General features: G+C 50.8%; 1 protein-coding gene across 1 annotated transcript; it reads right to left on the bottom strand.

Annotated features, from left to right (window-relative positions):
• Positions 1–3,518: 3,518 nt before the first annotated feature.
• PSMB8 (proteasome 20S subunit beta 8) lies at positions 3,519–9,276 on the bottom strand. Its single transcript, XM_053379985.1, has 6 exons — positions 9,061–9,276; positions 7,399–7,549; positions 7,159–7,270; positions 5,774–5,903; positions 3,843–4,047; positions 3,519–3,721 (listed from the first exon to the last, which is right to left on the bottom strand). Exons 1-6 carry the CDS (start codon positions 9,205–9,207, stop codon positions 3,633–3,635), a joined length of 834 nt encoding a protein of 277 aa, XP_053235960.1. The 5' UTR covers positions 9,208–9,276; the 3' UTR covers positions 3,519–3,632.
• Between the last annotated feature and the right edge of the window lie 7,533 nt (positions 9,277–16,809).

Genomic DNA, 16,809 nt, shown 5'->3' with positions numbered 1-16,809 from the left:
GTCCGGCCCCCCAAAAGGTCTGAGGGACAGTGGACCAGCCCCCTGCTGAAAAAGTTTGCTGACCCCTGGTCTAAAACATTGCAGCTACAGAAGAACAGGAATCATTCCCAAAATATAAACGAGTCTCATACCTATCACGTACCTTAAGCAGGTATACAAACTGGACAAGAAATGTGAGCTTGCAATATCACTTGATGCTTTTGCTCTCATTTGGAAAAGATATCTCTACTGAACAACCATAGCTGTCAACTTTTCCTTTTTCTTGTGAGGAATCCTATTCAGAATAAGGGAATTTAAAAAAAGGGAAACGTTGACAGCTATGTGAACAACTCCCTGCTAGATTTTATCAGCCACGATGGACAGGGATCAAAGTCAGACCCTCCAGGTATCCCTATTTTCCAGGGAGGGTCCTGGATTTCCAGAAGCCACCCCAGTTTCTGATTTGATCCCATAATGTCCCGCTTTTCCTTAGGACGTCCCTATTTTCATCAGAAAAATGTTGGAGGGTACAAAGTTATGCGTCCCCCAAGCCAAGGAGATACAGTGGTGCCTCGCAAGACGAAATTAATTCGTTCCACAAGTTTTTTCTTCTTGCGAGTTTTTTGTCTTGCGAAGCACGGTTTCCCATAGGAATGCATTGAAAATCAATCAATGCGTTCCTATGGAAACCGCCTTCAGACCAGGTCCGGGGACAGTCTGTCCCCCGACCTCTTCTGAAGCCTGGGGGGGGGGGGACAAGGGCTTTTCTTCCCACCGCCAGCCTTCAGAAGGCTGTTCTGAAGGCTGCCGGTGGGAAGAAAAGCCCTTCTCCCCACCTCCCGCCCCGCAAGCTCCGGGGACAGGAGGGCTTTGCTGCCGACCGCCAGCATTTTAAAAGCCCCCGGGACAGCGGAGGCTTCGCTGCTGCCCGCCAGCATTTTAAGATCGCCCCGGGACAGCGGAGGTCTTCTGAAGGCAGGCGGTGGGCGAAAGTCTTTGCTCCCCCCCACCTGCCTTCAAAAGCCGTCCGGGATAGCGAAGAAACGCGCTGTGCTTCTCCGCTATCCCGGGAAGGCAGGCGGGGGGGAGCAAAGACTTTTGCCCCCCGCCGGCCTTCAGAAGAGGTCCAGGACCTCTTCTGAAGGCCGGCGGTGGGCGAAATTCTTTGCTCCCGACGGCCAGCATTTTAAAAGCGGTCCGGGATAGCGGGAAAGCGCAGCGCGCTTCCCTGCTATCCCGGACCGCTTTTAAAATGCTGGCCGTCGGGAGCAAAGCCTTTCGGCCCCCGCCGGCCTTCCTGGACCTCTTCTGAAGGCCAGAGGGGGGCGAAAGGCTTTGCTCCCCACCACCAGCATTTAAAAGAGGTCCCCGGAGATTTCCCTATGGGCTTTCTTCTTGCGAAGCAAGCCCATAGGGAAATTCGTCTTGCAGAACGACTCAAAAATGGAAAACTCTTTCGTCTTGCGAGTTTTTCGTTTTGCGAGGCGTTCGTCTTGCGAGGCACCACTGTAAGTAACTGTACAACCTTTAGAAGACATCTGAAGGCAGCCTTGTATAGAGAAGTTTTGTAATGTTTTGTTATTTTTTTATATGGTGTTAAGATGCCCAGAGTGGCTGGGGCAATAAATAATATAATATAAATAAATAATAAAATTATCATCATTATGTAACAGGATGTCCCTATTTTCATTGGGAAAATGTTGGGAACGTATGGAAACATCGAATTGTAGCCTTGGAAGGGAACCCCAGAGTCATCTAGTCCAACCTCCTGTGATGATAACAACAACATCTTATTATTTATACCCCGCCCATCTGGCTGAGTTTTCCCAGCAACTTAATACAATAATCTATTAAACATTAAAAGCTTATGGTATAAATAAATTTCTTCTTCTTCTTCTTCTTCTTCTTCTTCTTCTTCTTCTTCTTCTTCTTCTTCTTCTTCTTCTTCTTCTTCTTCTTCTCCTCCTCCTCCTCCTCCTCCTCCTCCTTCTATTCCTAGTCCCTGGTGTGGACAATGCTGAGCTACATGGACTGCAGAAGGCAGAACGAGGAATGAGCAACAGGCATTGGACACCCCCTCCCCCCATATCAGGATTGATCTACATGAACCCTCTGCATACACTTTATGTGGAAGGCAATGAGATGAGGAGGAAGATCCAGACCCTGTAGTCCCCACAGCAAACCTAAACCAGAGGGGCTCGTCAGCATCTCAGAAAGGGCTGTGCTTCGCTGTTCTGCTGTGCAAAACCGAGAGAGCCAGAAAACACCTCCCAGATCTTCTCAATAGCTTGATGACCGCAGGTGCTTCCTTAACGGAGAGCAGTTGAGGTTCCTGGAACTGCAATGCCACAAGACACCCACGTGGGCGAGGACACAAAGGGCTAAGAACAACTGTTGTGGTTTGACTCTGGAGCGACGGTTCTCAACCTGTGGGTCCCCAGATGTTGTTGGACTACAACTCCCATCATCCCTGACCACTGGTCATGCTGGCTAGGAATGATGGGAGTTGTAGTCCAACAACATCTGGGGACCCACAGGTTGAGAAACACTGCTCTGGAGAAAGCCTTTGGGGGGCTGTAGTTCAGCATTAGAACACCTGCTTTTCATGCAGAAGGCCCCAGGTGCCACCCCCAGAATCTCCACTGGGAGAGTCCCCCTCTCAGAACCCCTGGGGAGCCTTGCCAGTCAGTGCAGGCAATATTGGGGCAGGTGGACTAACGGCCCAACTCAGTTTAAGTGTGGCAGCAAGGTTCAAGGACAGTCAAGGCCACTCCATTTTGAACTGGATTACGGACTTTTGTAACTTTTAAGGATTATTGCCTGCCTGATTTTCATCACTGTACCTGTTGAATCCCAGCAAGGCTTTAATGTGAGTAAACTCATGTTTTCTTGTTTACTTAAGCAGTCTGTGAGTGATTTCTTCGTTAAGAAGGAAACATAGAAGGGAGAAAAGGAATCCAAGTCTGTCTAAGCATCTTTGGATATCATAATTGGTCTAGAAGGTTAAGCAACCTTTTCCCCAAAAGCGTCTAAAGATAAACGGCAAACAGATGGTGATTTTAATCTGCTGAAAGAGGTACAGTGGTACCTTGGGTTACATACTCTTCAGGTTACATACTCTTCAGGTTACAGACTCCGCTAACCCAGAAATAGTACCTCGGGTTAAGAACTTTGCTTCAGGCTAAGAACAGAAATCGTGCTCTGGCAGCGCGGTGGCAGCAGGAGGCCCCATTAGCTAAAGTGGTGCTTCAGGTTAAGAACAGTTTCAGGTTAAGAACGGACCTCCAGAACGAATTAAGTACGTAACCAGAGGTACCACTGTACTTGCATTCTCACACATGTGAGAAAAAGAGGAAGAATAAATTTTAAAAATCCTGTCCTACTCATCTAAATTCATCCAATGAAGCTGTTGTGGATAAGCTTATCTTGAACACAATAATTCCCAAATGTTCAGTCCAGAACCTCCCACTACCTGTATCCTGTATGCTACTTCAGACCAGTTAAAATCTTCTTTAAAACACCAGCACCGAATCAAAGACTTTATCAGTGAAAATACTTTATTGCTGCCCCGTCATAAATGTAGCTCTGTCCCTTTCTGCCCTTCGCCCCTGAGTGTTGAAGCACAGCCGACGTTCCTCGTGGTTCCCGGCCGCTCACTTCTTGGCTTCGGCGTACTGGTGGAGCAGATCGCTGACATCTGTGCGCCCGACCCGGATCCAGCCGTCTTCCTTCATGTGATACACTGCACGGGGCGACAGAGAGGTACCACCACATCAGTGAGGTTGTGCAAAATGAAAGCAGGCTCTCACCAAACAAAGGGGACGTGGGGCTGGGACTGCAGAATGAGGGTGGGGGGCACTTACTGTTCACCACACCGCCTGAGTAGGCATCGCGGTGGGTTGCGTACGAGATGGCCTTCCTGCCGAGTTCGTAGGCCTCCTCCACACTGAGATCGGGGCGATGGCCGCTGTCCAGGATCCCATAGGCATAGCAGTTCCCACTTCCCGTGGAAAAGAGGGGGCCACCCAGGCGTACCCCGTTATCGTCTATGTAGTAAAGTCCAGGTCCCTAGAAAAAAGAGGAAGAACTGGCCTCTTTTGCTTCTGATCGCGGCCGCTTCCACCCAAGTCCCCTGCCTGGCTGATCTTGCAGCCACTCCCCACCCACTCATTCCCACCCCACTCCTCAAAAGTCACAAAGTTGTTTCTCTCCCTCAGGCCCTCATTCTGGCAGCACTTCCCATGTGCCCCCCCAAGACCCACACTAAACCCTCTCCACTAAACCTCTCTTGAAAATGTGCCCTGGGTGAGTTCCCGGCGGTATGATAAATATTTATCAGCCTCGTATACACCATACATTTAAAGCAAAACCTCCTCCCCCAAAGAATCCTGGGAACATTAGTTTACTGAGCCCCACAGAACAGATAATCAGAGACCTTTGTGGGCCTCCTTGACGAGAGGTCCAGAGGGTGGCAACACGAGAACAGGGCCTTCTCTGCAGTGGCTCCCTGCTTGTGGAATGCTCTCCCCAGGGAGGCTCGCCTGGCACCTTCATTTCTTCAGGCACCAGGTGAAAACGTTCCTCTATAACCAGGTCTTTGGCTGATTCTATGGCCTTTTAAATATGTTTGTGGGATGGCGGATTTGTTCTTGCTTTTATTATGTGCTTTGTGTTCTCATTTGGTATTTTTATGTTGTGAACTGCCCTGTGATGTTTAGATGAAGGGTGAAATACGTTTTACACATCACTTGGGAAGACGGGCGAACTAAGGCCAGTGTACTGGAAGAAACAAAGATCCCCAGTGTTGAAGCAATTCTCTTCAACATCATCCAACTTCGTTGGACTGGTCATGTTGTGCGGATGCCTGATTATCATCTTCCAAAGTAACTACAGTGGTACCTCGGGTTAAGAACTTAATTCGTTCTGGAGGTCTGTTCTTAACCTGAAACTGTTCTTAACCTGAAGCACCACTTTAGCTAATGGGGCCTCCTGCTGCCGCCGCACGATTTCTGTTCTCATCCTGAAGCAAAGTTCTTAACCCGAGGTACTATTTCTGGGTTAGCGGAGTCTGTAACCTGAAGCGTATGTAACCCGAGGTACCACTGTACTATATTCCGAACATAAAAAAGGAAAGCGTAATGCTGGTGGTCAACAAAAGAGGTGTAAAGACTCTCTCAAGGCAAATCTTTAAAAATGTAGTATAAACACCGACAACTGGGAAACACTGGCCTGCGAGCGCTCCAGTTGGAGAACAGCCTTTACCAAAGGTGTCATGGACTTTGACGACGCTTGAACTCAGGACACAAGGGAGAAACGTGCTGAGGAAGGCACGTTTGGCAAACCCTCACTGTGATCAACTCCCGTCCAGAATCCTATGTCCCCACTGTGGAAGGATGTGTGGATCCAGAATTGGCCTCCACAGTCACTTACAGACTGATTGTTAAAGCCGTGTTTATGGAAGACAATCTTACTCGGCTACGAGGGATCGCCAAAGAAGAAGAAGAAGTTCAGATGAAGGGCGGAATGCAAATTAAACCAACAAATAAATAAACTACGGTTGCCAGAACCTTTACAAACTACAATTCCTAGGATTCTGGGGGTTGGGGTGGGCTGGCTTTAAATGTGCAGTGTGTATTTAGGCAGGACCTGGCTGGCAATGAATGAGGAGGAATCCTAGAATCGCTCTTCCAACCAGACTTCCTCTCTCATCAGAATACCCAGCAGCCCCTCCTTTGACTCCCCCCAACTCCGCCTCCCCCCAATTGCCCCCTCCTCGCGGTCACATTGCTGGTACCTTCTTGTCCCAGCCGCACAGCATGCTCCCCACAGACAGCCCCATCCCCCTGTACTCAACAAGCATGTTGGCCAGCAGTTTGGAAGCAGCCGAGACGCTGATTCGCTCCTTGTTGCGTAAGTAGTACAACCTGCCGGAAGAAATAATAATAATATATTAGTACTCCGCCCATCTAGCTGGGTTTCCCCAGCCACTCTGGGTGGCTCCCAACAGAATATCCAACATTAAAAACTTCCCTAAGCAGGGCTGCCTTCAGGTGTCTTCTAAAAGTCAAAAAGTTGTTCATCTCCTTGACATGTGATGGGAGGGTGTTCCACAGGGCAGGCGCCACTACCGAGAAGGCCCTGTGCCTGGTTCCCTGTAACCTCACTTCTCGCAGTGAGGGAACTGCCAGAAGGCCCTCAGAGCTGGACCTCAGTGTCCAGGCAGAACAATGGGGGTGGAGATGCTCCTTCAGGTATACTGGACCGAGGCTGTTTTAAAGGTCAGCACCAACATTTTGAGGAAGGAAGGAAGGAAGGAAGGGGAGAGGTAAAGAGAGGTAGGAGGAAAACGAAAGGGAGAGTCGCTCTCTCCTCTTCTTTTTCATAACTCCATCACCCCTGCCGTTTTCAGGCGGGCCAATGACCCATCTTGAGGCTTCCCAAGTAAAACTGTGGTGGCCGAGCTCCCATGTCGGGGCTTCACTATCCTTCTGGAATCTTCCGTCTATTCAGCCAGATCCAGGCTGGGCTCAAGTTATAATATACATGGTGGGAGCCGCCGAGAGGAGGTCTGGCACAGTAATCTTTTGCTGTGACCTGCTGAGCTACCATTTCTAGAAGAGGGGTGGTGGTGTCAGAAGAAGAACATCATGACACGTTATTCCAGATCCTAGCTTGTGCTTCCCAAAGGGGAAGACCGGAAGGATCCTGCCTCACTGCTCAAGTTCGCTACACTACATGTGACTTTTAGGAAGCAAAAGCAACAGTCGATACATATCAGAGCAATACCTTTATCGGGCCCACCAAAATATTCACAATAAAAGCATACCAGCTTTCGGGGTCTCCAGAACACTTCATCTGGCTAGATGAAGAATTCTGCAGAACTCTCAGACCTGCAAAACTGTTTTGTGCCATTTTGGTTGGCCTAATAAAAGGCATTACCTTTGAATGGATAGTGGAGTTTTCTAATGGGTCAGCCCGGCTGCCTTTACATGAGCACACACTCAATAATTCTTTCGTTTTTTCATTGCCCTGCCCTGCATATTTGTGAGATGGGGAAAATACCTGCAGAAGACGGAGGTTTACTGAGTTTAGCTGAGATTCCCGCGTCGCAGGGGGTTGGACTAGATTGCTCCCCAGGGTCCCTTCCACCTCTACAAATCTCTTATTCTAGGTACCTACCTGCAGTGTTTGGCCAGGAGTCGCTCCCAGTACTGGCAATCTGCAGCACTCCCAGACATGGTGCCCAACAAGTAGGGGTTGATCTCAATGACTTTGTTGGCCACCTTTGCACCTGTGGGGAAGAGAGTTGTTTGTGGGGGGGTTCAAGCCAGCGGTGGGGAGCCTCTGCCCCCACAGTCTAGGCCTAGGTCAGCCAGGCCTCCTCCAGTTTCAACTCTCTAAGTCTCTGTGGTTACTCACTGATGTAGCTGCCGGACGATGCCCGGGAATCGGTGGCGACGATGACGCCATGCTGGAAAGTGAAGGCCATGGTGGTGGTGCCATGCTCCAGCTCAATCCGCTGCCCGTTGCTGCCGCTGCCCTCGCAGTGGGTCTGCAGGAACTCAGAAGGCTGGCGGGGGAGAGAGAGAAAGCAAGGCACGGAAATGCTTAATGCTTAGAAATCTCTTTTATCTGCCATCCGAAGCCACTTTTGAGACTTCTGTAATACACAGCAACAATAAATTATCCCAATGTTTGGGTGCTTCCTTTCCTCCTAGGAGGACAGCCACAAAATGCGCCCCCCCACCCAAACTGGTATCAAGCTGAGCTTCTATAAAGAAGGGGACAAATTTACAGTATATTTGAAAGACCAATGTCAACACTTGAACTCTTTGGCAGGTTTTAACTAACTCTTGCAATGATGCATAGGCTTTAGATATACAGTAGTACCTCGGGTTACATACACTTCAGGTTACATACGCTTCAGGTTACAGACTCCGCTAACCCAGAAGTATTACCTCGGGTTAAGAACTTTGCTTCAGGATGAGAACAGAAATCGTGCTCCAGCGGCATGGCGGCAGCGGGAGGCCCCATTAGCTAAAGTGGTGCTTCAGGTTAAGAACAGTTTCAGGTTAAGAACGGACCTCCGGAACGAATTAAGTACTTAACCCGAGGTACCACTGTAATGGAGGGTTGTAAATTAAATGGACTTATTATATGCAGTTTAAAAAGTCCCCCGGAGGGGAGGAGGGAAGTCCTGAGATTCGGAAGAAACTTGTGCTATTTTTACTGTATGTGATTATAATTGTGAATGGAGTTGTAAAATCAAACAAAAAACAAAAAACCAACTGGTATTGAGCTGGCAGTGGTGGATTTGGGGCTCTCAAATTCCATCAGTTTGGAGTTGTTTTAGGGTCGCTGCTTTTAAAGAGCTGTAATCCCACCAGCGCTTTCTTGGAAGTTAACACAAATCAAGCAAGGAGAAAGTTCAGTGAGGCGCACATGGGTCCAGAGACAGATGCTACAACAGTACAGTGGTACCTCGGGTTAAGTACTTAATTCGTTCTGGAGGTCTGTTCTTAACCTGAAACTGTTCTTAACCTGAGGTACCACTTTAGCTAATGGGGCCTCCCGATGCCACCGCCACGCGATTTCTGTTCTCATCCTGAAGCAAAGTTCTTAACCCGAGGTACTATTTCTGGGTTAGCGGAGTCCGTAACCTGAAGCGTCTGTAACCCGAGGTACCACTGTACTGAACAAATGCAAAAACACAGCAGCCTCTGGTAGGTTGGGAGAACAAATGACAGAGGGCAGGGGAGGGAGCCCCCTTTAGGGAAGTTTTTAATGTTTGATGTTTTATTGTATTTTTAATATTTTGTTGGAAGCTGCCCAGAGTGGCTGGGAAACCCCGCCGGATGGGTGAGGTATAAACAACAACAGCAACAATTTCCAGACCCTAACATGTAGGTCAAAGCGGGCCCCCAACCTGCGCCTTCCGGAATACAGATACATATTTCCCTGCTTCTGTCACCGCCCAGCAGAGGGCGGCGGGCAGAGATCGCTCGCTGGCGTTGGAAAGGCACTGCTGCGCCTAGCCTGAGTGGCCCTCCCGCCTCTTCTTCGCCCCTTTCCCCATCTCACCTGCCTCCCAGGGGGCACGGCGATCTGGGGCTTCTCTGCCCCGAAGGCGTAATGCCCGGGTGCCCCCGGCCGCGGGGTGGCGGCTCCTCCCAGCGGGTTCCAGTCCCAGGCGCCGCGCTCCAGCCTGCAAACGTCGAGGAGCGCCATCGCCGCTTCGCCTCTTTCTTCTCGGTGAAAGCGAAAGCGGCAGCGCCCGACCCGTGTTTCCTCTCCGTGTCTCCCCCGCCACCGCTCTGCTCCTCCCTCCCCGCCTTCCTCCGTGCGCCACGTCGGGGATGGGCAAAGGCGCGCTTGGAGAGGTCGGAGAAGGAGCAGGGCGCACGGAGGAAGGCGTGAGGAACCCTCGGGAGAGGCGCGCACCGAGGGTGCCCTATCCAAACGGAACCCACTCCACCTCCCTTTGGGGGTGGGAGAATCTGGGGAAGGAAGTGGGGGGAAGCTGGGGGGGGAATCCAAAGGGAATAACCCCCCCACGGCAAGTTCCTTGCAGGGTTCTGTAAATTTTTGCCATGACCCTTTGGATATCTCCAGGCTCATTGCGCCCCAGCTCTGGTTTCAATTGCTTGCTTTTCTCTCTCTTAGGCTATTTTACAGTGGTACCTCGGGTTATAGATGCTTCAGGTTACATACGCTTCAGGTTACAGACTACGCTAACCCAGAAATATTACCTCGGGTTAAGAACTTTGCTTCAGGATGAGAAAAGAAATCGTGTTACGGCGGCGTGGCGGCAGCAGGAGGCCCCATTAGCTAAAGTGGTACCTCAGGTTAAGAACAGTTTCAGGTTAAGAACGGACCTCCAGAATGAATTAAGTTCTTAACCCGAGGTACCACTGTAGTTGCTTTGTAAGACGACAATCAGGCATCCGCACAACATGACCAGTCCAATGAAGTTGATGTTGAAGAATCATTGCTTCAACACTGGGGATCTTTGCTTCTTCCAGTACACTGATATTAGTTCGCCTGTCTTCCTAAGTGATGTGTAAAATTTTTCGGAGACATCGTTGATTGAATCTTTTGAGGAGTTGGAGATGGTGTTTATAAGTGCTCCATGTTTCACAAGCATATAGTAAGGTTGGTAGTGCAATAGCTTTGTAAACAAGCATTTTGGTTTCTCTGCGAATGTCCCGGTCCTCAAACACTCTGCACTTCAATTGGGAGAAAGCTGCGCTCGCAGAGCTCATGGCTATGTCCCCCCACCATGTGAAGCAGTAAATGCCTCTGCCAGTTGCTGGAGAGCTCGCAGCTGGGGAGAGTGCTGCTCTTGCTTGCAGCCTTCCCACTGGTGTCAGAACTTGGAAGGGACCCCAAGGGTCATCTAGCCCAACCCCCTTGCAAGGCAGGAATCTCAGCTGAAGCATCCATGACAGACAGCCATTCGAACATCTGCTTTAAAACCTTTAAAAGGAAGGAGAACTTAAGAAGAGACTGCAAACAAGCTGCAACTAAATGAATAATTATGGTGCTGGAGGAAACTCTTGAGAGTCCCATGGACTGCAAGAAGATCATATGTATCCATTCTGAAGGAAATCAGCCCTGAGTGCTCACTAGAAGGACAGATCCTGAAGCTTAGGCTCCAAGACTTTGGCCACCTCATGAGAAGAGAAGACTCCCTGGAAAAGACCCTGATGTGGGGAAAGATGGAGGGCACAAGGAGAAGGGGACGACAGAGGACGGGATGGTTGGACAGTGTTCTCAAAGCTACCAGCATGAGTTTGACCAAACTGCGGGAGGCAGTGGAAGACAGTGGCGTAGCGTGGGTTGTCAGCACCCGGGGCAAGGCAAGTAATTTGCGCCCCCCCTAACCCGTGGATTTTAGCACTCGAGTGCGAGCGCCCCCCCAAGATGTTGCGCCCGGCCCCCCCTGCACCCCCACGCTACGCCACTGCTTCAGGCCCCCCAATAAAACATTTGAGGGGGCCAGTCCCCCAGTTGATGGGCATTGCCAATGTGATCAACTATGCAGGGCGGGGCTTACCTGCCTCCCCCCCCCCCAATATCATACTGTATTCACGTTGGCACCCCTGATGAACTCAGCGGGGCTTACTTCTGCCCCGCAAGCCTTTGCACCTCCGTGTCTCCTTTCCTCTCTATATGTAAGAGGGTGAAGGTCAGGCTGGCAGCGCAAATAAGGGCCCCGCTGCTAAAGGCCTCGCCCGCCATGACCTCCTGGTCCACGGGCAGGGCAAGAAAGTGCCTTTTCCTTGGGGGGGGGGGAGTCTTAAATTTCAAACCATTATTATTATTATTATGAATATCTAATGTGCGTGGTTTCTCTACCTCCACTGACGACTCGCCACGTGCGAGGAGGAAGGCGGGCTCCCTTCACCTCCCCGTCCCCTCAAGGGAAAGGGAAAACGACGTGAGGAAAAGCGACGCGGGACAGCGAGCGAGGTTCTCCTCAGAGCCTTTTCCCGCTGCCCCCTCGCAAGACAGCCCTGAAGCCGAGCGCGGAGTGAGGGGCGGGGCCCGGCGGAGTCCAGCTGCCCCCCAACGCCTCTCGAGGCGGCATGAGGGGCGCCGCGTCAAGGGCGCCCGCGGGCGCAGTGGCGGCTCCTGTCAGGGCACGAGGCGGGCCCGGCGCCTCTCCCCCACCCACCCCGTCCGCCCACCCATATCCTGCTCAGGAGGGGCCGGTGGGCTGGCAAGCGCCTCACAGCAGCAGCACCAGAGAGGGAAAGAAGTCCGCCTCCCGCCACCGCCGCCTCTTCACCCCCAGCAGCAACTTCCCTGCCCAGCTCCCCGCCGCCGCCTCCTTCTCTCCCTGCTTTGCAGTAGCAGCCGCCGCCGCCACCGCTCCTCCTCTCCTCCCGGGGACGATGTTCTGGCTCCTCAGCGGCAGCTCCCGAGCCGTGTCCCCGCGACGCCTCCGCTCCCCGGGCTCCCCTTCGCCGCCTGGCTCCTGCTGCACCACCTGGGGGCAGCGCCCATGGCCGGGGCTTCCTCCTTCCCGAGACATGGGGCTCTGCTATAGCCTGCGCCCGAGGCTCTTCGGCGACTCCGGAGGTGGCGAGCGCGCCCCCCCAGATGTTGCGCCCGGTGCGGCCAGCACCCCCTGCACCCCCCACGCTACGCCACTGGTGGAAGACAGGAGTGCCTGGCATGCTCTGGTCCATGGGGTCATGAAGAGTCGGACACGACTAAACAACAACAACAAACGAATAATTGTGGCAACCTGACTTGGGTGCTACCTTCGTTCCCAACACACTTCCGCAAGACTTGCAGGGCCAGATTTATGTATAAGCTAAACAAGCTATAGCTTAGGGCCCCACTCTCTTGGGGGCCCCCCAAAAATTTAAAGGAAAAAAACTGGATGTGTATTTGCAAAATATAAGATTAAAAAATAATAAAATAAAACCTACATACAGCAACAGTGTTTTGTGTTGTGTAGGCTCCTATTTGTTATGTGCAAATGGCTTTAGATACCTATTAGGTCCATAAATTACCATATAGCATATAGTCAACACAAAAAACAGCGGCAATTTGTTGTTGACAAAGGACAGCTGGACATATAAAGGGTCCCATTACCTTCAGTAGCTTAGGGCCTCATCAAACCTAATCCGGCCCTGCGCGTGAGCATGCATTTGCTGAATCGGGGTCTCGCAGGCCCTGCAACAGGGTCCGCTCTGGAATAGGGCACAGCACCCGTCGCTGGGTTGGGAACAGACTTGACTTCAACAGCCGCAACTCCATTCTGATTTTTATTTTTTTTAATCTCCAGCATGCAGTTCCAATCACAATAAAATGAAGAGCGGCTTCTTTACAATCTGATCCTAATAAAAACTCCCTAGCCTTTATTACGCTTAGGGTTGCAGCCTGCAAAGATGGGAGGTCTCGCTTGCCGGCAAACAAAAGAAAAGCGAGCACAGAATTCGTGAAACATTGTCAATAGCAGCTACAAATCGGTTCAAAAGCGAGCAACCGGTGCGCTGCGCTGCTCCTTTCAACCGCTAGGTGGCGCTCGCTAAACGCGCCGCGGCGGCCAGCAGGGGGAAATCCCCGACTGTTCCAACCTTGCGTGACCGACTCTACCCAGCAACTGATGACCCATCCCATGCCTTCTTTAGCCATTGGTTCGGCGGGACACGGCCAAGTTTATCAGCTGGGCGGAGTGCCAGGCGCTGTACTAGGATGGGCGGGAGGAGAGGAAACCACACGGGCCGCTTCCTGCCTGTTAGATCGACGCGATAGAGGAAGAAGAGAAGCAGCAGATGGCCAGTGTTCTTGCCCTTCCCCCTTGCCTTCCTGATCAACCCACAAAGTCCACCTTCCAGGCCCCATAAAATCGCAGCTCTGCTGCAATTGCAATTATGTTAGATTCTGGACTTTTGCATTATTTCCCTGAGTTCAAAAGCGGCCCCTCCTGCTATTTCTGCAGAATGAGGCCCTGGATAGCTGGCCTCCCCGGTCCTACCCTTAAAGCACCCACTGTTTGCAAAGATCCGCTTTCCTAGGAAAGGGTTGCCAACTTTTTTCTTCAAGCAGGGCTCCTGTGCCTTTGACTGCAGTGCAAAAACAAACAAAAAACCTCCTGCCAACTCTCCAGTCCTGGGAACAGCTGCACCAGGTGGATTCCTGCCTGCTGTGTAGCCCTTGAGGCAGGACGGGAAATTCTCAGTCCTTAGAGAGGAGGACAAGCCAAACACTCGCTGAGCTGGAAGTTAATTATAGCCTTGGGGTTTTCCCCTGATGTCATGCTGCAAGTCTGGAGCCTGGTAATGAACCGGCAGGAAACATTTCTGCACAGAGACACCACATCACACGGTGACCCTTCAGACGCTGCTGGACTCCAGCTCTGACCATTGGCCCTGCTGGCTTCTGCTGGGGGTTGGGAGTGCAGCAACATCTGGAGGGCCACAGCTTCCCTAATGATTTTTCCATGCTCTGTAGTTTTCCATTCCTGCTGATGTTCACCTTTGCTCCGTCCTAAAAGTAAACGGGCCCTCTCCACTGGAAAAGAGGCAACCAAGAGGAGACAGCCATCTTCAAATAACATGGAAGAGGGAACAAGCTTGTTTTCTCCTGCTCTGGAGGTAGGATTCGAACCAAGGGCTTCACGTTACCAGAATGGAGATTCCGACTCAACATTAGGAAGGGCTTTCTGACAGGAAGAGCTGTCTGACAGTGGAACAGTCTCCCTTGGGAGGTTGTGGATTCCACTTTCCTGGAGGTTTCTAAGCAGAGGTTGGCTGGCCATCTGTCCTGAATGCTTTAGCGGAGATTTCTGCATTGCAGGGGGTTGGACTAGATGACCCCAGGCTTTACATGTGCACAAGTTCTTGCCTTTCCGTAGCAATAGGTGATGCTTAACCCCACTGTCCTCTGAGGTAGGTTAGGCAGAGAGGCAGCAACTGCCCTGAGGTCACCCAGTGAGGGGATTCAAAATGTCCCCATCTGTTGGTAACCTTCCCATTACAGTGGTACCTCGGGTTAAGAACTTAATCCATTCTGGAGGTCTGTTCTTAACCTGAAACTGTTCTTAACCTGAGGTACTTTAGCTAATGGGGCCTCCCGCTGCTGCCATACGATTTCTGTTCTCATCCTGAAGCAAAGTTCTTAACCCGAGGTACTATTTCTGGGTTAGTGGAATCTGTAACCTGAAGTGTCTGTAACCCGAGGTACCACTGTACTTGTTGTGGTGGAACAATCTTCAACCACCTAGTGCATGGGTAGGCAAACGAAGGCCCAGGGGATCAGGCCCAATCGCCTTCTAAGTTCGGCCCGCGGACGGTCCGAGAATCAGCGTGTTTTTACATGAGTAGAATGTGTTCTTTTATTTAAAATGCATCTCTGGGTTATTTGTGGGGCCTGCCTGGTATTTTTACATGAGTAGAATATGTTCTTTTATTTAAAATGCATCTCTGGGTTATTTGTGGGGTCTGCCTGGTGTTTTTACATGAGTAGAATGTGTGTTTTTGTTTAAAATGCATCTCTGGGTTATTTGTGGGGCCTGCCTGGTGTTTTTACATGAGTAGAATGTGTGTTTTTGTTTAAAATGCATCTCTGGGTTATTTGTGGGGCACAGGAATTGTCTTCATTGTCCTGAGATCCATGCTTTACAGTGAAAAACCGCGGAAGAGAAAAACCCACATAAAAAGTGTGTTTTAATTTATACACATCTACAACAAAGCACATTTCTCTGTTTGCACACGTAAGAAACACACAAAAGCAAATGTTTTTTTCTGGAAAATGAAACAAAAACCTTGACATTTTAAGCGGCTGCCTAGTCCTGTTTCAGGAAAAAATATAACATCTCAGAGCACAGCCCCCAGAGAGCTCCCCATCTCCATGTTATTGCATAATACAGAACAGAAATTGTCCACTCGAGACCCGTGGCCGGTTCTGCCGTTAAGTAGGGTGAGGCAGCTGCCTCAGGGGCTGGTGGGCCAGGCAGTGGGTGCCCAAGGCACCCCCCCCACAAAAGCTGATCTCTTGTCCCTCTATGAGGAGTCTCCTCGCTCTCTTAACTACACTTCCTACTTCCTACCAATTTAATTTATCACATTTACATTCCACCTTTTGCTCCAATGAGCTCAGAGCGGCATTCATGGTTCTCCCCCTCCACATTTTATCCCAAAAACCCTGAGAGGCAGGCTAGGCTGAGAGCCAGGGACAGGCCCAAGTTCACCCGCTGAGCTTCAGGGCCAAACAGGTCTTTCTCCGACACTCTTAACCCTGACACCCTGGGAGAAGCGGGGCCTGTTTATGTGGCACGTGAGTGTTTTGAAAGTATGGCATGGATGTGACCAACCCCTGAACAGAGAGGAAGTGTGTGCATTTTGTAGAAAACCTTTGTACTATATCACCAAAATGTAACCATACAAAGGAAAGCGCCGCTTCCGTTGCTACACCCAATCTATCAGGTGGCCCCTGGAAGGCTCCTCATGAGGGACTGTGGCCCTCAGGCCTGAAAAAGGGTTCTTCACACTCCTGGCCCACTGCTTTTTTCAGATTCACAACCTCCCAAAGCGACTCACAAGAACTGAAGCCATTAACTGGGTTTTTACAGTACGGTGTACAAAACAAAATGGAGGACGCTGCCCAGTTGCCAGGGCTACAGTTAGGCCTCGACTGCCCACCCAAGTGACATTTGTGCATGGAGTGGGCAAGGGACGACCTGCCTTTTACCTCAGGCAGCAAAATCTGTTGGGACGGCCCCAATAGTGAGGGAAAGTGTGGGGTGAGAGGACGGTCAAGCAGGGACACCTCCTGCAGACAACAGAGGTGGGCCACCTCTGGCTTGATGTAAGGGAGGCAGAGAGGACCATGGGATTGAGGCCTCTACCCTTTGGCATGTCCTTCGTATAAACAGTGATTCCCACGCACAGGTTTCGAAATCTCAGTCGTGCCGATCTTCTATGACAAGATAGGGATTGACAAATGAGTAACGGCCTCCGCTAGGGGTGCCAACTCAAATAAAATATTTTGGTGGGGGGAGCCAGGCAAGCCTTGCCCCCACATAATCAATCACAAGGTGTAGTCCAAAACATACGGACAACTCCAGATATGTGTTTCGAAGAGCTGGAATTTTGTGGGGCTGCCCCTCTCAGATATAGGAGAAGCCTTGAAATAAAGATTACCATTTTCATGGAGAGATTAGGAGGAGAGGAAGCTGCCTTGTAGCATTGGGCCCATCAATCTCAGTACTGTCTACACTGGCTGGCAGCAGCTGGTCTCCATGGTTTCAGACAAGGGAGTGTTTCTACCTATTCACAGAGGACTGAACCTGGACCTTCTGCAGGCAATGGTCCT

The sequence above is a fragment of the Podarcis raffonei genome, chromosome 2 (assembly GCF_027172205.1).
Source record: "Podarcis raffonei isolate rPodRaf1 chromosome 2, rPodRaf1.pri, whole genome shotgun sequence".
In the NCBI taxonomy this organism is placed as follows: domain Eukaryota; kingdom Metazoa; phylum Chordata; class Lepidosauria; order Squamata; family Lacertidae; genus Podarcis; species Podarcis raffonei.
The sequence above is the reverse complement of the archived record's forward strand: the minus strand, read 5'-3'. Positions and strand labels throughout refer to the sequence as shown.

Excerpts from the sequence above, each read along its gene's own strand:
- PSMB8 (XM_053379985.1), bottom strand. The coding sequence starts at position 9,207 with ATGGCGCTCCTCGACGTTTGCAGGCTGGAGCGCGGCGCCTGGGACTGG. Across the intron at positions 7,550-9,060 it reads CCGTGCCCCCTGGGAGGCAG|CCTTCTGAGTTCCTGCAGAC; the intron begins GTGAGATGGGGA and ends CTCCCCCGCCAG. Across the intron at positions 4,048-5,773 it reads TGTGCGGCTGGGACAAGAAG|GGACCTGGACTTTACTACAT; the intron begins GTACCAGCAATG and ends TCTTTTTTCTAG.